At 53.6% G+C, this 25,375-nt stretch overlaps 2 protein-coding genes across 2 annotated transcripts in view; one reads left to right on the top strand and one right to left on the bottom strand.

Moving 5' to 3' along the window:
- Nucleotides 1-1,269: 1,269 nt before the first annotated feature.
- Nucleotides 1,270-3,182, top strand: CD52 (CD52 molecule). Its single transcript, XM_045476186.1, has 2 exons — nucleotides 1,270-1,656; nucleotides 2,798-3,182. The coding sequence occupies exons 1-2, from the start codon at nucleotides 1,285-1,287 to the stop codon at nucleotides 2,945-2,947; spliced, it is 522 nt and encodes a 173-aa protein (XP_045332142.1). The 5' UTR covers nucleotides 1,270-1,284; the 3' UTR covers nucleotides 2,948-3,182.
- A 1,309-nt stretch (nucleotides 3,183-4,491) lies between these two features.
- Nucleotides 4,492-25,375, bottom strand: part of CRYBG2 (crystallin beta-gamma domain containing 2) — a 29,721-nt gene continuing 8,837 nt past the window's right edge. The window contains exons 4-22 of the mRNA XM_045476185.1: nucleotides 21,081-23,703; nucleotides 20,599-20,646; nucleotides 20,401-20,513; nucleotides 20,106-20,235; nucleotides 17,877-18,016; nucleotides 16,686-16,812; nucleotides 16,406-16,441; nucleotides 15,919-16,055; nucleotides 15,636-15,762; nucleotides 15,213-15,352; nucleotides 14,989-15,115; nucleotides 14,721-14,753; nucleotides 14,518-14,630; nucleotides 10,714-10,843; nucleotides 8,999-9,138; nucleotides 8,523-8,646; nucleotides 6,255-6,413; nucleotides 4,795-4,954; nucleotides 4,492-4,691 (exon numbers count right to left, since the gene is read on the bottom strand). Of these exons, the coding sequence (XP_045332141.1) occupies nucleotides 4,603-4,691; nucleotides 4,795-4,954; nucleotides 6,255-6,413; nucleotides 8,523-8,646; nucleotides 8,999-9,138; nucleotides 10,714-10,843; nucleotides 14,518-14,630; nucleotides 14,721-14,753; nucleotides 14,989-15,115; nucleotides 15,213-15,352; nucleotides 15,636-15,762; nucleotides 15,919-16,055; nucleotides 16,406-16,441; nucleotides 16,686-16,812; nucleotides 17,877-18,016; nucleotides 20,106-20,235; nucleotides 20,401-20,513; nucleotides 20,599-20,646; nucleotides 21,081-23,703 (4,696 nt within the window). The 3' untranslated portion in view covers nucleotides 4,492-4,602. The remainder of the gene's footprint in view (nucleotides 4,692-4,794; nucleotides 4,955-6,254; nucleotides 6,414-8,522; nucleotides 8,647-8,998; nucleotides 9,139-10,713; nucleotides 10,844-14,517; nucleotides 14,631-14,720; nucleotides 14,754-14,988; nucleotides 15,116-15,212; nucleotides 15,353-15,635; nucleotides 15,763-15,918; nucleotides 16,056-16,405; nucleotides 16,442-16,685; nucleotides 16,813-17,876; nucleotides 18,017-20,105; nucleotides 20,236-20,400; nucleotides 20,514-20,598; nucleotides 20,647-21,080; nucleotides 23,704-25,375) is intronic.

Here is a 25,375-nt window from a genome sequence, read left to right on the forward strand (position 1 = left end):
TTTGCCTCCACAGGGAGAACTTTTCTCCCCTAAGTTGGAATACGTGCCAATATTTTCAGTTGGCTACTTTCAGAGCAAGGGTCCTCCTGGTTTGGAACCACCATACGATTTGGAATTGTAGTGCTACCTTTTTTTTTTTTTTAAGTTTATTTCTTTTGAGAGAGAGAGAGAGAGAGAGAGAGTGTGTGTGTGTGTGTGTGTGTGTGTGCATGAGTGGGGGAGGGACAGAGGGAGAGAGAGAGAGAGAGAGAGAGAGGATCCCAAACAGGCTATGTCATCACAGAGCTCAATGTGGGGCTCGAACTCATGAACCGTGAGATCATGACCTGAGCTGAAATCAAGAGTTGGATGCTTAGCTGACTAAGCCACCCAGGCACCCCTGTCATGTTACTTTTGTTTCTATACTTGTTGCCTGTCAAACCTTTGTAAAATAATGTACCCAATAAAGAGATGATCTCCAATACTACATCCTTGATAACTATAGACTCTAGCTGGGAAGTGCCTGAGAATTCTCCTGATTCCCCTCCTTCTCACTCAAACATGAGTTTCCAGCCTGTACAATTGCCCTCGGATTGGGACATGACACCCAGGAAAGGCACTTCCTGGCACTGAGGGACAAAAGGCCACTGAATTAGGAAAACCTGACTCTTGATCAGAGATGCTTTTCAAGAAAGTTCTTGATCAGAAGAAGGAAATGTGGAAATAAAAGGAAACCTCAGTAAAATGGAGTCAAAGAGGCTAGAAGGGGGAGCTCTCCTGCCATACCACTCAACCTCAATGACAGAAAGAACTGTCAGTTTACAGACCCCAACAGGAAAAGCTGTACACGGCAAACTCCTAAAAGAAACTGACTACCCAGCAACTCAGCCAATGAGAAATCATCATGACTCTGGACTTGCAGACACTTTTGTTCAAAACAACCCCTCCCAACTTCCTCCTCCTTCTGTTTTAAATAAAGTTTCTCTCTTTTGCTTATCTATCTTCTGGTTTTTTGGTGTCGCTTGCTTATCCCAAATTGCAATTCTCTGCTCTTCCTGAATAAACCCATTTTTGCTGATCGAAGAAATGCTTTAAGGTCGACAGTACAAACAACCGATCTGCTATTTTCTGTATCCAAATTACAAAATTCTAGGTCTTAAATCCGCTCCCCTCCCCTGCTCCGGTCTTAATTATATTGCATTTAATCCCTGGCAGCTCTTGTGTTAAAAGTCAGAGAGGGACAGTTTCTGGCCCAGGGTCTCAGGGTTGATAGGCGATTAAACCAAGATTCCGTGCCCACTCTGCATGACTCCAGGCCAGGGCCCTGCTTACTGTCTCTGCAGCTGCTGCATTGTTTTGCCCACCTCTGTCCCCAGACTGGCCTCGGTCCCCTTCCAGAACCCACCATCTACAGGGAGCCTTAAGAATCTAGGGCCTGGTGTACTCGATCCTGAATTCTGTAAAAAGGAAGCAGCACCCCCACCCCTGGGCCCTCCTTCTTCCCGCTTCTACCCCGCCTCCCCTGCCTCCTGGTTCAAAAGCAGCCAAGCCAAGCAGCCTGCAGACAACCCTGCCTTCATCTCTAAAAGCTGCTACCAAAAGAGCCACCAAGATTCCCCCAAGATGAAGGGCTTCCTCTTCCTCCTACTCACCATCAGTCTCCTGGTTATGATTCAGGTAAGAACAGACCCTGGGAGCCCCTGGCACCACCGCCCAGGATTCTCCAGACCTGCCTGGCATGGGAGGGAGGAAATACAGGCTTCCCGGCACTGAGCCTTCTTGCATGGGAAGAGAGGCTCCAGCAGGGGAACCGAGGACTCAGGGGCCTGGTCCCAGCATTCCAGCCCTTCTGGCTGGGGTCAGACTGCTTGAGGTCTGTCTCTGGGCAGAATCCTGGACCTGAGGCTGGGGAGCATTCACAGGGCACCAGGCACACTGAGGCACGCAAGGGGGTGTTGTGGGATAAGGACTGAAGCATCTCTGAGTGAGGAAGGCATCAATCCGCGGGGAGCTGGGGAAGTGGCCCTGTTGGGAAGGGGCCAAGACATGTTCCGGTGGAGCCAGACCTGGTCGTGGAGATAGCAGGGATCCCCCCAGGGAGAGAAGCCAGTGTGTTTGGGAATGCAAAGAAGGAAATCTCCTGCTCCAGAAACAGCCGCAGACTCAGACTCAGCTGCTATTCCAGGAGGCAGCTTTCACAGTATCCCATGTACCCTGAGGGCACTAGTCCCGGTAGGAGACCAGAGCCATCAAGTTCTTGATCAAGAACAGCTTGATCAAGCATCAAGAACAGCTTGATCACCATCAAAAACAGCTTAATCTCCATCAAGAGCAGCTTTAGTTGCAGCCTGATCAAGCACTGAGAACAGTTTGATCAACCATCTGGTGCTTTCCTCCAGCAAGAGGTCACACGTTCCCCACCTCCGCACCCACCCGCCCGGCCGTGTGACACAGGACCTCAAGACTATATGATGGGCTCATTCAGAAGATGAGGAAACAGGCTCAGAGTCTCAGACCCTAGCCCAGCTAGTCAGGTCAGGGGCCGAGACCACAGGTTCCCATCCCCCATGCCCTGGAGGAGCTGGTGGCTTAGCGGAGGTGAAAGGAAGGTCCCGTGGTAAGGGGAGGAGGAACCCCCTTTCACCTTGGCTGTGTCATGGCAGGAAGCAACCAACTGTCCTTGCAGGGCCTTGCGGCAGAAGTCGTGGTCATGAGGGACAGAGAATTGAGAACTATGGTATCAGGGTAGGGGAACTAGGTCTCTAGATAACATGAGCTTTGCAAGTGCCCCGAGCTCATCCTACTTCTTCTTTTGCAGATACAGACCGGAGTCCTGGGAAACACCACCACCGCCGCCACCACCACCAAGAAACCCAAGAGTGCGACCCCGCCCCTCAGCAGCCTGAGCGGCGGCAGTGTCCTTCTCTTCCTGGCCAACATCCTCGTCCAGTTCTTCTACCTCAGCTGAGGTGACATGCCTCAGCCCTAGCCCCGTGCCCCCTGAGACCATCGCTCGGCTGCCACCATCTCTAGCAAGAGAAGCTCCTCCCACCCAGCCCCTGGGAGGGGTTGGTGCCAGAGATGACCAGGTTGTGGGAATTGACAGGTAGTGCCTTGGAGGCATGACCAACACCAGGAGGTACTGATGTGCAGGGGGCAAGTACCACCCAGCTGGAGGTCAATAAAGTTGTCCTGTACTTGGAGCGGGGTCCCGTGTGTGGTCACTGGACGTCACTGGGCCCCAAGAGCCAGGTTGGCGATAGCACCAAGGACCTTCCCATGCAGGGGAAGGAGGAGAGGTAGCACCAGAGGGCGCTGACCCCAGCATTCCTGCCTCGAAGTCCCAGTGCCTTGGCCTCTCCCCTTAGGATCCCTGCGCAGGGACATGGCCCAGAGCCTGCCACCCTCACCAACCTCTTTAATTGCACCTGCTTCACCCATCCCTGGGTGTTTGGGCACGATGGTCCCAGGGGAAGCCCCAACCCCATCCCTGGATGTCCCCAGCTGCAAGGGCACAGCCCCACAGTCACTCTCCTGTCCTCACCGGATACTGGATGTTGGTCCAGCAGGGGTGCTGAGAAGGATGAAGAGGAGGCCGCCCACTTCCTCCCCGCCGACCCCAGGCTGGGAAGGCAGGAAGGAGGCACAACTGCTCTAACCACTTCTACCCTCCTGGGTCTGCGGTGGTACTGGGAGCTATGAGGAGGGAAGGGAGACCCAGAGAAGCCCCCAAAGGCCTTGACCGTCTCTGCCTCTTCCTAGAAGACCTTGGCCAAGGGACCGGGAAGTGCTGGCTCAATTGGGTGATGGAGGGGGCTGTTCTTCTAGGTCCCGCCATCTCTGGGCTGGGTTAAGAACTCAGACCCCCTGTCCTAGCTTCTTTGACTGAGAGGCCAGACCTCTAGGCCTTGAGACCAGAGTGGGGGGAAATTAAGAGGAGTGCTGGTGGGCAAGGCGAATGTTGTGTCTCCCACTCACTTCCCTTGCCTGGCCCACCGCGACCCCATCACACTGTCTGCCTCCCTAGAACACTCTCCCTGTACCACCCCCTAGCCTGGCTGACTCCTTCCCATTCTCCACACCTCAGGAAGGAGCATCCCTTCCTCCGAGCGGCCTGCCCTGTGCCCCTAAGTGGTTCAGGTTCCTCCCCGGTGCATCCTTCTATTTCCGTTCTTATCACTCAGTGTATCACCCTACCTGTCAAAATCTGCCACTGGACTGTGAGTTCTCTGAGGGCAGGTACCAAGGGTCTTGGCTCGTGTTTGTGCCCCACAGCTCAGCGCCAGACTGGACTCAGAGCAGGCTCTTGGAACCCATCAATTGAGGGGGGATAGACAGCGTTAAAGACCACACTCACAGTTAGTCTGGGCCCAGGGCTCCCTCTGGTGGCAGAGGGAGGCCTTACACCTGAGCCCTAGAACCTGAGCTGGGAGAAAAGTAGGGCGAGTACCGGGCAAAGAAGGCAGGTGAACAATTCCGCACCCCAGCCCCAAATATTGAGGTGCACAAAGATGAGGATACCTGGGAGCATATTAGAAAATAGCTTATGTTACAACAACGACAAAAAACCTATAAAAACATTTCATCCCAGGGAAAGCCTCCAGGGCTGGGAGGTGGGGGAGGTCAGAGCACATGGACTGTCCAGATCTGGGACGCCCGGTCCTTGGCCACCTCCCACAGCACCGCGTGGTCCCGGTCATAGCCCCGGCCACCTGTGGGAAGGGGTAAGAGATGGGGAAGATGGTCAGAGATTGCTGAAGACTCCACTGCCCGCAGCCGCCTCAGGTGCCTTCTCCCGCACACGAGCCCCCATACCCTTCACATCCAGGATCCGGCCTTCGAACATCTCGCTGCAGATGTGGCCTGATTCGCTGATGCTCCACGTCTGGCGGGGCAGGCGGCTCTCAGCCCACAGTACCACCTTGGAGCCCGTGCTGGGGGGCCCAATCACCTGCAGGCTCATGGTAGGGGCCACCTGAGGCCCCAGCAGGTGATCAGGCACTGTTCCTCCCCGCAGGGTCTCCTCCAGCCCGACACCCTTGACACACCCAGCTTTGAATCCTGGCTCTCGTGGACTGTGACCCTGGGCCAATCTCTTAATTCTTCTGAGTTTTGTTTTCCTTGGGGATAGGAATCCCTGAGTGCTGGCTGTTGGGAGGGTTCTGTGTGAAAGACCATCAAAGGTCTGGAAAAAAAGTAGCTCGTTCAGGAATCCCAACGCACAGGATTTAACATCGGACAAGCTCTCACACACTAATTGACTGTGTGACTTTCAGCTTGTTACTTAACTTCTCTGTGCTCTAGTTTCCTCACCTATGAAATGGAGAGCAAGTAAAAGACGAAACCCTTTCGATGGCCTACAAAGGTGCGCACCGCCGTAACCTTCCCTCCCGAGAGCCTTTCCACTGGTTGCTCCCTCTGCCTGGAACACTCTTCCTTCGCACATCTACACAGATGGCTCCCTCAAATGCCACCCTCTGGGGGAGAGTCGGCTTTGTCACAGCTACCGGTACTCCCTAGTCTCTAGTTACTTTTTTCTCCTGCGCTTCGCATCACCTAAGGCACAGAGATATTTGACTCATTTAAATTGTCTCTGTCTCTCCCCCCCCCTACGATGTACGCTTCGGGAGGGCAGGAGTCATTTCCGTCTTCTCACTGCTGTATTCCCGGCCCCTAGAACAGGGCCTAGCACATAGTAGGTGCTTGGGAGACGTTTGTGGAGTGAATCTATCATCATTATTATTATTGTTTAATGTTTATTTATTCTTGAGAGAGAGAGAGAGCGCGTGCGCACAAGTGGGGGAGGGGCAGAGAGAGAGGGAGACACAGAATCCGAAGCAGGCTCCAGGCTCTGAGCTGTCAGCACAGAGCCCGATGCGGGGCTCGAACTCACGAGCCGTGAGATCGTGACCTGAGCCGAAGTCGGAGGCTTAACCGACTGAGCCACCCAGGCACCCCATGAATCTGTCATTACTAATAGGAGCCAAGTTCTCCCCAGGATATCAGAGCTGGCAGGTCCCTTAGAAGGGTCTGGTTCAACGCTCTCGTTTTACAGATGGGGAACCGAGGCCCAGAGAAGAGCCCGAACTGCCCAGGGAAGCGGCGCCTGCATCCTCTACCTGCCCAGGGTCCTGGCATCTGTGTCCTGGCATCTCTCTATCTCTCTGGCCCAAGGGCAGGTCCTGCTTCTGACGGGCAGGCTGGCATTTCCCCTGGAAATGGGCCTTTGAGTGCCTGAGGCTCTGGGGTCCCTGTCCCCGCCCCTCAACTCGTACCTGGTTCTTGAGCAGCCCGTCCTCGTAGTACCAGATGAAGCTGCCTCCTTCTTGGGGCCCGGAGACCACCACACGGCCCGCCTTCATGTCCTCCACGTGGTCCGGCATGGCCAGGAATCCCCTCAGTGCAGTATTCCAGAGGCGGAAATAAGCCCGGCGCTGGTGAGCAGGGGAGGTTGAGTGAGGGACGCCTGGGCAGGGATGCTCCCTCCTGGGCCCCCGACACCCTCAACTCTGGACCCGCCAGGATCCCAAGCTCCCAAGCCCTCCTCCATGCCCTGAACCCTTCCTGGGCCCTGCTTCAAAGCCACCCTTTCTTTCACACCCACGCACCGGGGGCCACATCCGTGGTGCACACCCACGGCCCACGGCTCCGCGTCCACAAACACCCACAGCCATGTGCAGAGGGACGCACTGGCAGCAACACCCAAGGTCCCCACGGTTGCACAGAAGTTTGTGGCAGATACAAACACACGGATACACACAGCCGTGCAAACACGCTTCCTAAGTGATGTGCAGGCCCCTCCCCCGGCCTACCCCACACCCCATGTTTGCTAAAAGGATGGATGTATGCAGGAATACAGACACACACACACACACACACACACACACACACACACGTCCATGCTGAAGAAGTACCATGGTGGGGAGGGCATCCAGCTGTCACACATCAGACCAGGCTCTGCCACAAATCAGCCGGCGGCCTTGAATAGTGGTGATGGTAATAATAGAAGAATCATACCTAACGTGTGTGGAATGCCTATCCACTCAAGTACCATCCTGCGGGCTTTATAAACACTGTCTGTCTTTAGTCCTCCAGAAAATTCCATCATATAGGTCATCCTCATTTTATTGTGTTTAAAAAAATTTAATGTTTTATTTATTCTTGAGAGAGAGAGAGAGACACAGAGCATGAGCGAGGGAGGGGCAGAGAGAAAGGGAGACACAGAATCCGAAGCAGGCTCCAGGCTCTGAGCTGTCAGCACAGAGCCCGACACGGGGCTTGAACTCACAAGTGGTGAGATCATGACCTGAGCCGAAATCAGACGCTTAACCGACTAAGCCACCCAGGCACCCCCTCATTTTCTTTTATTCAACAGATTTTATTTTTTTAGTTTTTTGGTAAGTAATCTCTACACCCAACATGGGGCTCAAACTCACGACCCTGAGATCAAGAGTCATGTGCTCTACCAACTGAGCCAGCCAGGCACCCCTATGTTTTCCCTCTTTTAAAGATGAAGAAATTGAGGGGCGCCTGGGCGGCTCAGTTGGTTAAGCATATGACTTCGGCTCAGGTCATGATCTCACAGTTCGTGAGTTTAATCCTCGCGTCGGGCTCTGTGCTGACAGCTCAGAGCCTGGAGCCTGCTTCAGATTCTGTGTCTCCCTCTCTCTCTGCCCCTCCCCTGCTTGCACTCTGTCTCTCTCTTTCTCAAAAATAAATAAACATTAAGAAATTCTTTTTTAACATTTAAAGATGAGGACATTGAGGTCCATGGAGGTACAGTACTGGCCCAAGATTACAGAGCGAATCTTTGTTCCCTTCTGTGGACCTTTATTTTCCCAACTGTAAATGTGAGGGCTGGAGATAACTTCCAAGGTTTCTCTAGAAATGATGCCCTAAGAGTGTGAATACAAGGGCCACACAAATACCCTCATACTGTCTCAACAGTGTCACAAAAACAGGCACGTGTGGTCATATACACACCTCACACCCAACCGTGTCACCTGCGAAGCACAGACACGTGGATACAAATGACATCACGGCCACAGAAATATCCTCAGACAGGCATGTGCACTCCCGCACACACACACACACACACACACACACACACACACACCACAGCCATGCCTCCACCTCAATGCACATGCACATAAATGAGAAACAGGTCCAGACACGTGCTCACAGACGGAGAAACTCAGGAGTGGATAGCGTCTCCCAGAGTGAGGCCTGGTTATTATTGCTGATTGGTACGTGAGATGATTTTTAACCCTAAGTGGACGAACTTATTGCTAAAAATTCAATGGTACTGTGCTTATTATCATGTCAATTAAAGAAAAATCATACATACACATCAAACCCATGATTTTATGGTTATCAGCCCTTAGGATAAGGACAAAGTGTAAAAAACAAGAGAGCTGGTTTAGAGAAAAGTGTTAAGTAGATAATGGTTCAAGAGGAATGACGACGTGGCAAAACTGTGATAAAAATACACAAAGGCTGAGTTTGGGAAATATGGGAAACACACAACCCGACATGCTACCCACCTGCTTGATGGGGTAGAGGGAACCCACCCTCTGCGTCCCGCTGTAAGTCAGCCAGTTGGTGATCTCACAGCTGCCCACCAGCCACTGGCGTCCCCGGAAGTCACTGTGCTCACACAGCACCCAGCTGGGTCCAGCAGATGCCAGAGATGCAGAGAGGAAGACAGACAGACACACAGACAGAGGAGGAGGCACAGATGAGAGAACATTCTCCGTCTCCTTTTCTCTCATGCTGAGACTTCTCTGCCTGGTGTTAGGGTCCCGAGGGAGGAGAGGGAGGCTGGGAAGTGGCAGTTTGCAGAGCAGAGGAGGGTCCTGGAGAACCTAGGCTGGGGTCCAAGACCCTCCTTAGCCTGAACCTTTCCCTCCCTCCTGGATGGGGGTGGGGAGTGGAGGGGAGGTGGGAAGGGGCAAGAGGCCAGAGACCCAGCCCTCGCTCCCTAGCAGCCCCCACCCTTATGCCCCCTCAACACACTCACACGCCCCCCCTGATCCGCACGGACAGCACGTGGTTGTTGAAGCCCTCGGCTTGCAGGCTGCGGACCTCCCTGTCCAGCTCGATCTCCTTCCCTTCAAAACACTCCAGTCCATACAGAAAAATGGAGGGCTCTGAAAAGTGCTGGGGCCAGGGGTATGGAGAAGGGGTGAGGCTGAGACAGCCCCGGCGCCAGACTCAGCCCCCAATTCCAGATACTCCGATTCCCAGATCAGTATTTCAGGCCCTCTTCCCTCCTGAGGTCTGCCTCACAGGGTCCTGGGTTCCTGGACACCCCCAGCTGGGTGTCCCCCAGATTCTCAGATGCAGCATGTACCAGACTGGGCCCCCTACTGTCCCCTCAAACCTCCCCCTAGTGCCAGTCCATGGTACTTCTAAGAACAGTAATAATAATAATAATATGGGTAATTATAGCAGTTCTCACGTATTTGGGGCTTACCACACACCAGATTCTGTGCTAAGTGTTTTACCTGACCTCGTTATAACTTCTCAACAACCTTATAAGGTAGGTGCTCTTATTATCCCTGCTTAACAGAGGGGAAACTGAGTCTGGAGGAGATTAAACCACTTGCTCAAATCCCTCGAGCTGGGCTTCAGAGTCTGGTCTGTCTGCGTTCAGAGCCCAGCACATAGTTGTAAAGCTTGGACTCAGCAGCTGGGCTGCCTCTGGGAGAACCTGGCTCTGCTTGTTACCAGCTGTGTGACCTGGGGCAAGTCACATGACCCCTCTGTGCCTCAGTTTCACATGTGGAAAAGGGAGTGGATGGTAGTAACAAACCTCTTCGGGCTTTGGTGAGGACTAAACATCTTAGTGCATGGAAGCCTTTGAAACACTGCCCAGAGCCTGGTAGGGGCTCAGTGGTCAGCTGTCTGCTGTGCTCTAACAGCGGGCCCACCCGGTCCTATAGACTCTGACTCCTTTAATTTTTTTTTTTTTTTCAACGTTTATTTATTTTTGGGACAGAGAGAGACAGAGCATGAACGGGGGAGGGGCAGAGAGAGAGGGAGACACAGAATCGGAAACAGGCTCCAGGCTCTGAGCCATCAGCCCAGAGCCCGACGCGGGGCTCGAACTCACGGACCGCGAGATCGTGACCTGGCTGAAGTCGGACGCTTAACCGACTGCGCCACCCAGGCGCCCCTAGACTCTGACTCCTTAACATGGCCTGTGTCACTTCCCTCCGTCTCCTCCCTGGTGCAGGACATCTTCGTTTATTCTGGCTTACTGTAGCAGCAACCCCACTGCCTTGTCCCACCCTTCTGTCCTCCACCGCGCAGCAGAGATGGCTCTCTGTTCCACTCCTTCCTGCACAGAAGCCCCACCTCAGCAGTCTGGCTGCCGTCCCCTGCCCACCCCAGAGGCGCGAGTCCCTACTGTCCCCATACCACCTCTACATCTGGACACACCACTCTGCATTGTAATCTTTATGTCAGTGTGGTCATGGGTGCCTTGACATCAGGGCTGTGTCTGGTTTGTGTCAGTGTCCCCAAGACCTGTCACAGTGGGTGCTCAATAAATCTCTAGTAAGTGGAACTGACTTTGAAGCCATAGGGTCAGGGGGAGCTGGGGTCGTTCTGAGGAAGACTGGATTCAAGCCCCAGCAGCCGAGCCGACAGTGAGGACAGACTCGGCGCCCACACTCCCCCAGCAGCATCCCCTGCCTCAGCGGTTGCCCAGAACTGGACAAGGGTACTCACCAGGGGTACCTTCTGGAGAGAGCCCAGGACTCCGGAGGCTAGGCAGCCCATGGCCGTGAGAGTGGGAAACTCGCCCTCGGAGAGAATGTGCTGGTCACCTTCAAAGTTCTTCTCATCAAACAGGATCCAGCTAGGGAAGGGGAAGAGTAGGAGGGCATAAGTAGGTATTTGAGCCTGCCCTGTCCTGTGCTTGGCCTGCCCAGACCCTCTGAGATGCCGCAGAGTGGATGCAGACTTGATTGTGACCACCACCCCCCCCACCCCTCATCTATGGGAGGTCAAGGATGAACAGGCCCTGAGCAGCAGAGACTGAGGTCAAGACTTAAGAACTGACTGGATGAAATCCTACTGCCCCTATGGAGGGAAATTTGGCAACATCGAGCAGAACTCTATTCACAATTACTCGCAATCCCATTTCATGGAATCTCAAAACCTCCTTCAAAAACATGAAACGACACACGCACAAGGCTTTTCATACAGCACTGTCTGCAAGGACAAAGAGTGGAAGCAGCCTGAGTGCCCATCAGTGGGGGATAGTTGAATCAACTAAGAGTGTCGAGTATAATAATACAGCAGTAAAAAGGAATGAGGAAGAGCTCTTAAGGGGATGTAAAGTGATCTCCAAACTGTTAGGGAAAAAAGGTGCAGAACAGCGTTTATAGTATGCTTCCCTTAAAAAAAAAAAATTTGAGATAACATTCGCATACCATAAAATTCACTCTGTACGATTCAGTGGTCCTCAGTATACTCACCAGGTTGTACTATGCTTCTTTTTGTGTAAGAAAATGAGGGAGAAGGGCAACAAATATATTTGGTTTCTATAGTTAGATGCAAATTTATGTAAGAGAGTATATTTGCTTATATTTTCATTAAAAAAACCAATAGATGAATTAACTAAACACTAAAAATAAAAAGAAAAAGATTACCTATGGGGAAGGAGGGGGGGAAAGATCGCAGGGATAGAGATAGATCTTATTGACTGACTTGGCTTTGGAACTGTTCTGGACTGAATGTCTCTCCAAAATTCACATGTTGAAGCCCTAACCTCAAAAACGATGGCCTTTGGAAGGTTCACATGAGGTCAGGAGCGTGGCGCCCCATGATGGGAACGGTGTCCCTATAAGAGGAGGAAGAGACAGAAGTGATGTCTCCACTAGGTGAGGACACAGGAAGAAGGCTGCTATCTACCAGCCAGGAAGCAAGCCCTCACAGGAGAGCCAAATGAACCTGCACCTTGACTTTGAACTTCCCAGCCTCCAGAACTGTGATAAAACAAATTCCTGTTGTTCAAACACACCCCCCACCCCCAGTCTATGATATTTTGTTAGCAGCCCAAGCTAAGACAGGGATATTGTAAATGCTTTATGTAATGCAAAAACAATTAGGGGTGCCTGGGTGGCTCAGTCGGTTGAACTTCTGACTCTTGGTTTCAGCTCAGGTGATGATCCCAGGGTCATGGGATCGAGCCCCATGTCGGCTCCACACTGAGCATGGAGCCTGCTTAAAATACTCTCTCTCTCTCTCTCTCTCTCTTTCTCTCTCTCTCTCTCTCTCCCTGTGCCCTTCTCCCCCACTTGTGCATGCTCTCTAAAAAAAATAAATAAATAAAAATGAAAAGTATTCTTTTTTTTTTTTTTTTTCAACGTTTATTTATTTTTGGGACAGAGAGAGACAGAGCATGAACGGGGGAGGGGCAGAGAGAGAGGGAGACACAGAATCGGAAACAGGCTCCAGGCTCCGAGCCATCAGCCCAGAGCCTGACGCGGGGCTCGAACTCCCGGACCGCGAGATCGTGACCTGGCTGAAGTCGGACGCTCAACCGACTGCGCCACCCAGGCGCCCCAAAATGAAAAGTATTCTTAAAAATTTAAATAAATTAAATAAAACAAATGAACCTAACTGTATATCAGGTTGGTGGCATAACCACACACACAAAAGTATTATTTCAAATGTCTTAAAAATGATATTTTGAACTGTTCATACCAAAAGGGATTTTAGTGAATGTCCCGAGGACAAAAAGAACCACGGAGAAGCCTCAAACAGCATTCACTGCTTTATGCTGTTAGTAGTAATTTAGTATTATAGTTTTGAAACACCCAGCTTCCATCTAAATACCATTGGAATCAGAGTCCCTTGGTACATAACTGATTCCAAGTTTAGGGGAAAAATGTACAAAGTGATCCTAGAGCATCTTATTGTACCAGAAAAACAAGGAAATCACAAAAAACTATTGGATTCATCTCAGAAGCAGGCAATCTGAAGGGGCTCCCATTTGCCAAAGATAGAATGATTAGAGACATTTCAATTGCATATAAATCCATGCATTCGTAACAACACTTAAAAAAAAATACTTCATTACTCAGCTCTCGAGGTTGCTAGGGCACCAGTTCAGAAATTATCCTGAAAATTGATCAAGAGAATTGATCCTTGGAAAAGGAGCAAACTGCCTTTTTTTGTATAAACTATTTCAGGTAAGCAGATAGTTGAAAAGGAAAGTTCTTTTTTATGGAAGTATTCCAGATAACATCTATAGAAGGAATACCCAAAATCTTAAAACCATCATTTTGCAACCTCTAAAGAAATAGTGAGTCTAGGCAAATATCATCAGTGGATGCTAAAACCATTAGGTGAGAGATAAATTGCAGATCTTATCATGTAGGCATCTTGATATCATTAAAGGTGGGACAGCCAGACCTGTGCATGAGGTAATGTAGTAAGAAGTACAGGGTACCACCTACATAGATTTCTTGCCCAGAAAACACCCTGAATCTCATCAAGCCTTCAGATCTACCAGTTTACAGGAAATAGGGGGCACAAAGGAAAAAAAAAGACACCACAAGGAAGCAATGAGCCAAATACAGAAGATGGGAAACTTATAGGGCAAATTACTGGGTTTCTTTAAACAAACAAATGGTATAAAACAAAGGGAAGGAAGGGGAACTACTATAAATTAAAGACCAATTGACCAAAAGCAATGTGTGGACCTTGTTTGGATTCTGAGAAAAACAAATCAATTTCACAAAGGCATTTTTTGAGACAATGGGAGAAATTTGAACATAGACTGGGCACTAGGTAATATTAACAAGTTATTTATTTTAGAAGATGTGATAATAAACTGTGGCTATGCGAGTTGGGAGGGTTTCTTTCTTATTAGAGATATATATTGAAGTATTTACCTGTGAAACTTTATGTTTGGTTGGGGATTTTTTTTTTTTTTTTTGGTCTATTCATTTGTTTTGAGAGAGAGAGAGAGAGAGAGAGAGAGAGCACAAGCAAGGAAAGGGCAGAGAGAGGGACAGGATCCCAAGCAGGCTCGGAGCTGACAGCCCAGTGCCCAGAGCCCGATGAGGGGCTCGAACACACAAACTGTGAGATCATGACCTGAGCTGAAACCAAGAGTTGGATGGTTAACCAACTGAGCCACCCAGGCGCCCCAAGGGTTGGGGATTTTAAATCCTCCACTAAAAAGAAAAGAAAAGAAAAGAAAAGAGAAAAGAAGAAAAGAAAAGAAAAGAAAAGAAAAGAAAAGAAAAGAAAAGAAAAGAAAAGAAAAGAAAAGGCAGAGAGATACATGAAACAAGATTGGGGTTCTTTATATTATACCATCAAGTTTTAGGGTTTCCATTAAAACTTTATTTTACTTTGTTTGTGTTACGATTGAATGCTTCGGGACAAAATAGCTAATCTCAAGGAAGACCAAGGAAAGAAATCATTTGAAAGACCTTCCTGCAGCCCAGATCTCCAAGCTGAGTTAAGCACTTCTGGGCAGGTGCGCCCCACTTCCCACCTCCCCCACGTCCTCACCTGCCGCCGTGGACACGGCAGGACTGGGGCTGGAAGGAGGCAGGCAGAGAGGTCTGGTCATCTTCGAAGGAGATGTGGTCGCCCAGGAAGTTGGGGCCGGAGAAAAACTGAATCTGGAGGTAGAGACAGAAAGAGATGAGAATGGAGGGCGATGCAGTGGGAGAGAATGGGGAAAAGGAGACAGACCCCCACAGGCTCCTTACCTTTGAGACAAAGTGCAGATTGTGCTCCCCGACCTGCAGGGAGGGCCCAAAGTTTCGAGACTCAAGGAGAGTGCCAGACTCTAGCCTCAGTTTCCCTACCCTTTCCACGGCACTCCCGCTTCTCAGGCAGGCATTAGCTCCGCCCCTTCCCAGAGGCCCCGCCCCACGCGCGCCGAGCCGGCTTCTTCCAGTCCCGCCCCCACCGCGGGGGCACCTCCCAGGCACTAAGCCCCTCCCCCATGGCCCCGCCCCCACCGCCGGCACGCACCTGCAGGACTGGCTGCAGCGAGGCGAGGGCGCTGTTGCCCGCTCCCCAGTCATCGCAGTTGCGGTATACGCCCTTCTCCAGGACGTACTGCTCCCCGGAGAAGCCCACCTTCTCATAGGCCACCCACCTGCAGGAAGGACGGGGCGCGGGTCAGCAGGGCGAGGCCGGCTTCTCCGCTGGAGCCGCTCCAGACCCGCCTAGCTCCCGGAGCCAGGGTCACTCACACGCCGCTGAGCACGTGGATGGCCTGCGTGTGGGGGCCGTGTCGCGCCAGCTCCACGTCCGGCAATGCCTCGCTCACCTCCACGCCGTGCCCTTCGAAGTCCATGGCCTCAAACAGCACCACGGCCGGGTTCCCGAAGTCCTGGGCCCCAGGGATAGTCAGGTTTCTCCTGCCCACCCACGGAAACCCCAAGGAGTGCCCAGGCCCCGCGGACGCAGCCCACCAGGGGACTTTGGAATGAGGCGATCAGTGAGTGTGGCCCTGGGAAAGGCAGCAGGCTGGAGAGAAGCTAGACCTCAGGGAACACTTCCAGCTGCTCTGGAGAACAGGGAAAGAGAGTACAAACTCTTCGCTCAACAGATTGTACTGGGGGGAGTCCGCCTGTACCCACAGGCAGAGGGATGGCCCAGTTGCTCCTGCTTACCGTCCGGATGACCCTCAGGGAGGTCAGCACCTCGTCATAGCCTCCCCAGTGTGACCAATCAGGATATTCCCCTTCCTCCAGCAGATACTGGTGGCCCCGGAAGCCTGCTTTCTGGTAGCCCACCCAGCTGGGGGAAGGCAGAGGCAGACAGACAGGGTCAGGGAAGGACCTCGGGTGGGTAAGACAGCTGCCCCCACCCCTAGGCAGCCCGGGGCATTCCCCATCTCTGAGGGTAGAGGCCAGAAGGGAGGATGAAGTAGAAAGAAAGGTTCTGAGTCCTCACCAGCCCCCAAGAACTCGCAGGGACCCCACGGAGGCCAGGTGGGGGCTCTGGCTGTCCTCTGGCTGCTGAAGGTTGTAGATGTCTCTGCTTACTTCCCAGCTCTGGCCCTGAAAGCCTGTGGCCTCATAAACCACAACCTGGCAGAAAGGGTGGTGGGAGGGTTGTGGGGAGGCATCTGGACCCAAATACACTCAGCCAGCCCAGATGGCTCTGCCCAGTGTCAGCCCAGAGCTAAGTCCTCCTACTCTCTCACTGAGCTCCATTCCCTTAGGTAACTCCTGCCTCTTCTCTGACCTCTGACCTGGTCCTTACACATCAGAAGCCATTTCCCAGTGGGCTCATAGGATTCCACCCTTCCAGACCCAGCTTCTCAGCTTCTGTTTCCCAGCAATCTCCTCTCCTGTCTTCCGCTTCAGCCTATGAGAGCCATACAAATACACACAACCCACCCAAAGGCCCTCCTTGACCCTGCAGCCCAGACTCTTACCTTGGGCTCCCCTGGCTTCTCCACATTTGGGCAGCCCTGCAAAGGAGACAGAGCTGAGACACCAGCCCAGAGACAGAGGAAGACAGATGGGGCTGGTGACTCAGGAATTACTTGATCCTGAGACCCCCCCCTAAAAATGGCCAACCCCGTGACTTCCCTCTCCCCCATCCCTTGGGTTAATTCCCCCTGTCCTCAGCCCCCGTTCCCAGAAGCAGCTACCAGGCCCTGCTTCTTCCCCCAGGCTCCAGGACAAGGTAACTTGGGACCACCTGCCCCTTACCAATCTCATGGGCTTTAAGGAGCCCACACTGGGGTCTGATGTACCCCAGGCCTCCGAGGTGGGGTATTCTCCAGGCTCCAGGATGTAGGGAGTGCCTTCAAAGAAGGGTTTAGGGTACAGCAGCCACCTGGTGGGGGGGAGGCAGAGAGGCGGCTGTATCCCAGATACCCAGGGACACAGACTGGTGGATGGGGGGAAGGCTTAGAGGGAAGAAGTTTTAGGAGAAGAGGCCCCCCAGCAAGGGGATGCTGGGGGATATTTCAGGCCCCCATAATCTTTTTTTTTAATTTTTTTAAATGTTTATTTATTTTTGAAAGAGAGAGACAGAGACAGAGCACGGTGGAGGGGAGGGGCAGAGACAGACAGAAACACAGAATCTGAAGCAGGCTCTAGGCTCCAAGCTGTCAGCACAGAGCCCGAAGCAGGGCTCAAACTCATGGACCAAGAGATCACGGCCTGAGCCGAAGTCAGACACTTAACCGACTGAGCCACCCAGGCACCCCAGGCCCCCATAATCTCTTGCAGTAACCACTCCATCAGTCCCCCTTCCTCTGGCCTGGCACTCTCTAATTTCATGCAGCAGCTGGAGAGTTCTCTCCTGCACACATACCCACTTAGGGACCCCAAGTAGTTCCCCGTTAGCCCACAATACAGCCCAGATGCACAGAGGCCCTTTGATCTGTCTCCCTGCCTTCTTCCTGGGCCTCACATCTCCACCACTTGCTGCCTTCTTGGGCCAGCCTGAACTTTCAAGGCTTAGATCTCTCACCTCTGGGCCTTTGCGGGTGTTGTTCCCTCTGCTAGATATACTCTTCCCCATTCAATTAACAAATATTTAGGGGCATCAACCCTGTGCCGGCCTCTGCTTCAGGCATCAGGGATACAGCAGTGAACAAAATATACAAAAGCCCTTCGTGCCCTGCTCTCACTGTGCTGAGATTCTTCTGGGGCCAATTCACCCCAGCCGAGGTGCTTCCTCCTCCAAGAAGGCTTCTCTGACTTCAGGTGCTCTTCTCTGGTTTGGTGCTTTTCTATGCTCCCCCATCCCAGAACTCTGCCACTGTCTTCTTACTCGACTGTTGCCTCCAGTAGACTAAACACTTCTTGAGGGCAAGAGCTGTGTCCTATCACCTCTATGTCCCCAGCACAATGAATGCCAAATGAAGGGATTCCAGAATAGCCCAGACTCACAGTCCTGCAGAGACAGTGGCAGATGCCACCCGCAGGGGCCTCTCCAGGCCCTGGGGGTCCTCCAAGGCATCCGTTAGCTTCACTTGCTCCCCCTTGAGGCTCTCTTCCGAGTACAAGATGATCTCTGGGGTAATGTAGTCCTGCAGAAGGAGAGAGGTGGAAAAGGAAGAGTAAAACAGAACCCCTCAGAGACTACCTCCCCACCAGTATCTGCTTCCTCAAGTCTGTCCAGCCCAGGCCCCAGGGATCTTCTGGGAAACCTCTGTGGCCATCTCCGCAGAAGCCAGGAGGGTGACTGGAGTGTTCTCTGCAAGGTCGGTCACACAAGCCTGAGACCAAAGCCCTTTCTTTGGCGCTGGGCCTTTGGTACCGGTTACCAAAGTTCCCAGCAAGAGCCTGCCAGTTGCCATGTCCCGGATAGCCTGATTTCCAGCCCGGTTGAGAGACGAACTGAATGGACAGCCACTTCCTGAGGCCTAACTTTGACTCTTCCTCTGTATACAATTCCCGCCCTTGTCCAGACTGGCTTCTACCCACATCTTATCCTAGGCAGCAGCGGATCCTATCTGCATTCTGGGTGTTTCTTCCCCGCTAGGATCGTTTTCATTCCCTCACTCCTCATCAAACGCTTAGGAAGCATCTACTGAGGGCAGGGGACGATGCTAAGGGCGTGCCCTACCCTATCCCACTTGGCCCTCCCAACGGGAGTTATGACTCCATTCACAGGCTAGGAAAGTGAGGCTCAGTGAAGTTGAGCGGCCTGCCCGAGGGCACAAAGCCTGTGCGTAGCAGGGCAAAGAACAGAGCAATGTAGTTTTTGTTCTCTGTTGCAACCAGCACCTCCCACGTGCCTGGAACACACTAGGCGCCCAATCAATGCTGAACGAATGACATGAAACTAGGTCCACCTGACTTCAAAGCCCTTGTTTTTTTTCTCCCGTACCTCGTTACCTCCTACATGAAGATGAATTTATTGTGAGAAGCTCACAATAAATTGTCCACAAACACTTGGGTGTTTCTGGAGAGGCTTTCAAAACTATTCTCCCTTCACATAGCTGGGCCACTGCCCTAGTTAAGACTCGTCAGCTCTCGTCCTCTCTTACCAGGAGGATTGCAACAGCTCTGTCTTAGGGTTATTTGTACTTTCATTAAAAAAAAAAAAAAAAAAAAAAAAATCTGATCAGCCTTGCTTTCAGAGCTATTGCTTTCTCTTCCGTGTCTCCCTGGTGGTCAAGATGGTGTTACTCAGCTTAATTTTGGTAGTTTGTAAATTTGGGTTATGAAAACGGTATTTTTTTCCCCCACTTTACGGATATGAAACTAGAATATTGACTATGCCTTTTCATTTTTTTTTTTATTTTTTTTTTAAAGTTTATTTATTTTTGAGACAGAGAGAGACAGAGCATGAACGGGGGAGGGTCAGAGAGAGGGAGACACAGAATCTGAAACAGGCTCCAGGCTCTGAGCTGTCAGCACAGAGCCCGACGCGGGGCTTGAACTCACTGACCGCGAGATCATGACCTGAGCCGAAGTCGGCCGCTTAACCGACTGAGCCACCCAGGCGCCCCTTGACTATGCCTTTTCAAACCACACACCTCTCCCTCAAAATTCAGAGGGGCCCCTCACCTAGAAATCACAGCCCTGCCTCATGTTCCCGGCTCCGGGATTTCTCCTCCCGGCAGCCAGAGGGATGTTTATAAATCCCTAATCTGCTTATATGGCTTTCCTGCTTCAAACCCAACCCTCATACGCTCATGTGCATGAGTCCTGCAGGGCAGAGGGCAGAGGGCAGGTCTCCTCCTCCAACCCACTGCCTGGCATGGTGCCTGGCACACAGCAAACTACTAAGCAACATCAGTGAGCAAATGAATGAACAGACGTCTGTGGCACCCTAAGTCTGCATGTGGGCCTGAAATCCTGGGCCCTGGGTGGTGGGCCAGCACCCACAGACCCTTCCCCCCATTTCTGTTGCTCTAACCGAACCCTTCTCCAACGCCAGCTCAGACTTCCCCAGGCTGCTTTCCGAAGCTGGGGCTTGGCCTCTGCCTGCCCCTCCCCAAGACAGGCTGCGCACCCCAAAACCTCTTTCTTCCCCAGGTGGCTTGGAGGTCAAGAAGCTAGAGGCGACTACCTATAGACAACTCCAGGCACCTGCGGCTGTCCCCTTCCTCAGGAGCTGGGGCCTGGGGAAGGCAGGGCAACATCTGACCCCCGCTCCCAGCCACTCACCCGGACAACCCGCCTCAGGGAGCCAATGCCTTGCTTGCTCCATGCTGGCGACAGGGCTCCTAGTTCCATATCTCCTTCCGGCAGGACCAGCTTCCGGCCCCGGAACTCTGGTTCTTCGTATAGCACCCAACTGTGGGCACAGAGACCCAGGGTCAGTGGTGGGGAGAGGATGTACCCACAAGGCGGGGTGGCTGAAAGGGGTTTCTGCCAGGTTGGCCTGGGCACATCTCACTGCCCCGGCATCCCCCAGGTCCACAAGCAGCCCCCCAGCCCCGCCCTGGCAGTCTGCGCTCACCAGCCTCGAACCACCCTCACGGAGGCCATGCTGGCCCAGCCGGAGGTGTCGGCAACATCTTGCCAGACCTCCTTGCTGCTGCCTTGGCAGCCAGGCTCTGAGAAGAGGATCATCTGGAGAAGACACAGAGGAAATCCTCAGGCCCTGTCCCTAGGTCCTTGCTTCCGGCTGCCCCCCCACCCCACGTGCCCACCCTACCTTTCCAGGCCTGGTGTTCCGTTTGCCCTGGGTCTTCAATGCTGGGCTCTGGCATGGAGGTGACAAAAAGTCTTACGGAGTTGCCTCCTTACCGCCTCCCCACAACCTGCCATTCCGAGGATCCCACATATTCCCTGTTGGCCTCCACTCCCAAGGAGCTGGCCTGCAGAGGATGTCACCAACCTCCAGGGACCTTGTCACCCCATCCCAGGGGTGGGTGCCTCTTGCTCCCCTTCCCCAGCTTCCAAGAGATCAGGGCCACTAAGCCCTTTGGACTTCACAGTGCAAACCTTCTGCTGTGTGAATAGGGCAACTGAGGCCCAGAAAGATGTGGCTTGTGTAAGGTCACACTGGACTAGACATCAGACCCAATCCTCTGGCTTCTCGAGACTCTGTTCCCAGCACCATGGTCCTCATACCATCCAGACCCTACCCCAGGCGAGGCCAGGCACCCTCCCTTGCTCACCCAAGGCCTCACTCACCCACTCCTCCAGGGGCCGGGCACATGCAGGTTTCTCTGGCAGTGGCCTTTCACTGCAGAGCAGAGGCAGCTGTCCTGGCACCTTCCTGAGCCCTGGTGCCACGTGGGGTGGCAGAGCAGACAGTTTTGTGCCCAGTGGTTCCAAGGTGGGGGCCTCCTGGGTGCCAGGCACCCGACCGCCAAAGAGAAGGCTGCCTCCAAGACGGGAAATGGGCCTGCTCCCCGCCTGCCACTCGGGCCCCAGCTCTGGGTGGGGGCCCTTGGCATCTGCTACGTGCTTCTTCATCATCTCCAGAGGAGAACTAGAGGCCTGGGGCGACCTGGCAGGGCGAGAGGCCCAGGAGGAGCTGGGCCTGGAGCTCTCCTGCCTACGCTGGAGCTTCTCATCATCGCTTAAGTAAGGATTCTCTGGTTCTTCCTCCTCTTCCTCCTCCTCCTCCTCTTTCTCTTCTCGTGTGGGCACCTCTTGGGGGCCGGGTCCCAGCACGCATGGTCCAGGCTGGTCCTCCTCGATGGCGGGCAACGTGGCGTACATGGCCAGGTAGGAGGAGCGGGGGGCTCGTGGCAGCCGGTGAGTACGGAGGATCTCCGGGGGCTCCATGCTCCGCAGAGTATCCAGAAAAATCTCCAGGTCAGCAGCCAGGGCCACCTCCTCCTCCTTGGCTGTCTCTGGGAGCATCTTGCCCTCAATGGAGTCAGGGACAAGCTGCGACTCTAGGCTGGCCTCTGCCCCCATCAGTACTGGGGCAGGAAGGCCTCCCGGGCTGGGGGACAACTTGTCCACGGAGGAGGGGGCAGGGAGAACAGCAGTGTCCCGGACAATCACTTTCTGGGTGGAAAACAGAGCAGCAGAAGCCCCAGGACCCTGGATAGCCTCCTTTTGGGTTGGAGATGAGATGGGGCTCACTGCAGAGCCGCCAACAACCTCACCCTGCTGGGGGGATAGGAGAGTGGCAGCAGTCAGGCCTCGAACAGCCTCATCCTTGATGAGAGGAGCAAGGCCGCCTTCTATACTCTGGACAGCCTCTTTTTGGGAGCTAGAGCTGCCTTCTGGGGCCTGGACAACCTTGGCTGGCTTGGGGGATGAGGTGACGGGAGCACTGCGACCCTGCACGACCTCTTTCTGGGCGGGGGGTGGGTCAGCCAGAACACCAGGGCCCTGTGCTCTCTCTTTCTGGGTAAAGGAGAAAATAGTGACATCTTCAGAGTCCTGAACAAACTTATTCCTTGGGGGGGACGAAGCAGAAAGCCCTCCTGAGCTGGGGACAGCCTTCCTCCTTGTAGAAGATGGAGCAAGAGGCTGTCCAGGGACTGTAACAACAACCTCGGTCTTCACCGCGGGAGGGATGGTGACAGCAGAGGGATCTGTGAGTCCTTCCCTCTTTACAGAGGGCAGCGCCTGGGGTCCCCTGGGCTTGCCACTGAGCTGGGTCCTGGGGTGAGTAGGCACCACAGGCTGCTCTGGAGGATGGACTGGGCCCAGGGAGGGGGGATGGGCCTGGTGTCTGGGAGAGGAAGGTAATGGTGCATGGTCCTGAGAAGTCTGGAGAGGGAGCTGGGTGGAGCGGGGGGCTCCCTGCACCCTTGGGACCTCAGAGGCTCTGGCCTCTGGGGCTCTGCTCTGGTCTTGGTCTGGGTGAGCTGCAGGGACGTCCAGGTTCTGAGGTGGGTGTACATCCTCTGGGACGCGTGCAGGGGCCAGAGCAGATCTGTCCTTTGGCTCTGCCATCCCCGTGTCAGGCAGCTGCCCCAAGGCTGCCCCCACCGTGCTGCCCAGACCCGGGCTCCTTGGCACAACAGCCGTGGGCCTGGGAAGCCGGCTGGCAGGTAGGCTACGCTCGCCAGGCACAAGGCTACTAATCAGCTCCCGGGCTTGACTGCGGCTAGGTGAGCCCTCAGCTTGGGGGCTCACCACCACTGCCCGTGCGACGCGAGCAACATTGCGGCCCCGTGGCAGGGCCTCGCCCGAGAGCACTGGCCCCACAGTCACAGAGCTGTTCACCCGTCGCTCCACATGCCCTCCCACCACCACGGTGGTCTGCACAGTGCGTGTCACTCGCCGTTCCTCGAGGCTCCGGGGGCTCCCACTGATGAGACTTACACCCGGGTGGGGGCTTGGCTCGCGGGGCCCAGGCAGGGGCACCAAAATCTCGGTCCTGGCCACGGCTCCCCGGCTTGCTGGCTCAGTCCTGGGCTCCTGGGGACTGCCATCGCCCTGGCCTACGGCCTCCTTCAGCCTTCCCACTGGCCTTTTCTCCTTGGGGGCTAGTATGTACTTCTTGGAAAAGATGGGCCCGTGGCTCTGGAAGCTCCTGGAGTCAGCCTCATCCCGGGGTCCCTGGCAATTTATCGTTGTTTCTTCCCGTGCTGCAAAACCATTGACTTCCTCTCGGCCGTGGCTGTACTCAAGCGTCTCCTCCGGGGGGGCTTCTATCCGGGCCCCCGACACCAGGGACACCTTGTGAAAACGGTGTCTCATCTCTTCCTGGGCAGGGGGCCGCTGCCACATCAGCGTGGCACTCACCACTGGAGCCTCAGCCTGAGCTGGGGGCCCACCTGCCTCCTCCATGTTGGGCCCCAGCAACCTGTTCTGAGGCGTCCTTGGCTCACTGTAGTCCAGCTGCCTGCAGATAGTGCCAGGAAGAAGAGAGACAGAGTCAAGGGGTGGTGAGAGTGATTCTAGGCAGGACAGAGGCACCACCCCTGCCAAGCCCGGGCTCAGTAACCCCAGGCAAGTCATTTGACTTTTTGGGTCTTTGTTTCTTCATCTGTAAAATGGGCGTGATACTCCCAGCTCTCCCACTATCTCCCCACTTTCAGATGGTCCCCAATGCCAGGGGTTCTTCAAGGGGTGAACTTGAGGCCTGAGCCTAAAGGAGAGAGAAGGGAGACAGCAAAAAAGCATATGGGGCAGACTCACTGGTCTATGGAAGGGGCTGCGACTCTGCCCAAGGAGCCTTGGGTCTAGTCCTCCAAGGAGGCAAAAACTAGAAAACCAGGCAACTGTTTTGATCCTGTTCCTGACCATTATAAGGGAAGGGAAGGAAAGGTGGGCTGTGACCTCAGGCAAAGCTGAGCTTCCCCTGACCCTATTGCTTACTAGCTGGATGATCTTGGGCCGGCCGCTTCTCCCCTTCGAGCTTCAGGGTCCCCAGCCACAAAACTGGAACGGTAAGGATATGTTTCATAGTTATTGTCCGGCTCCAGTAAGAGAAAAAGAATGAAAAGTCGCTTAAAAATGAAACCACTGGGGCACCTGGGTGGCTCAGTCAGCTAAGCGTCTGACTTCAGCTCAGGTCACGATCTCGTGGCTCGTGAGTTCGAGCCCTGCATCGGGCTCTGCACTGACAGCACAGAGCCTGCTTTGGATCCTCTGTCTTCCTCTCTCTCTGCCCCTCCCCAGCTCATACTCTCTCTTTCTCTCTCAAAAATAAGTAAACATTAAAAAATAAAAAGGAAACCACTGGCGCATAGATTTCCCACAGTCGCCTCGGAGAACCGTGACCAAATGTTAGCAGGTGTGCACACGCGTGTACCGGCAAGAGCATGTTGGTGATAGCTGTCCGAGCCTAAGTGCACATCTGAGTGCATCTGTGGGCCTGAACGAAGCCCAGCAGGACACAGCACTTTGGATTTGAATGTATTTTCCCTCAATTTTCTCCTCTGGGATTATTTGTGCAGATGAAGAAACTGAGGGCCAGAGAAGAGGAGTGGCGGGCCCAGGGTGACAGAGATGCTGAGTCGCCAGGCTGCGGTTAGAAATCACGTCTGAGGGGCGCCTGGGTGGCTCAGTCGGTTAAGCGGCCGACCTCGGCTCAGGTCATGATCTCGCGGTCCGTGAGTTCGAGCCCCGCGTCGGGCTCTGTGCTGACAGCTCAGAACCTGGAGCCTGTTTCAGATTCTGTGTCTCCCTCTCTCTGACCCTCCCCTGTTCATGCTCTGTCTCTCTCTGTCTCAAAAATAAATAAACGTTAAAAAAAATTTTTTTTTTTTGAAGAAATCACATCTGAGTCCGTGTCCAGACAGCTTCCTCCTGTCCCCTAGGCCAAGGCTCTGAGCATATCCCGCTATTCCTGTGAGTCTCTTCAGTAGACACATCTCAAATTCCGATCTTGAGAGCCGGGGCCTGGGTCTTACTTTGTTTTCTGACACTCCCTCGATCTCTCTGGGTCTCCATTACCTCCTCTACTGGATAGGGGGTCATAATACCAACTGCCTAAGAAGAAGACCTCTGTTCTCTAGAAACTCTCAGGTGAATCTCTCTGGTTTAATAGGAATAGTAATAATAGGGGCACC

Source organism: Leopardus geoffroyi, chromosome C1, assembly GCF_018350155.1.
Source record: "Leopardus geoffroyi isolate Oge1 chromosome C1, O.geoffroyi_Oge1_pat1.0, whole genome shotgun sequence".
NCBI lineage: Eukaryota > Metazoa > Chordata > Mammalia > Carnivora > Felidae > Leopardus > Leopardus geoffroyi.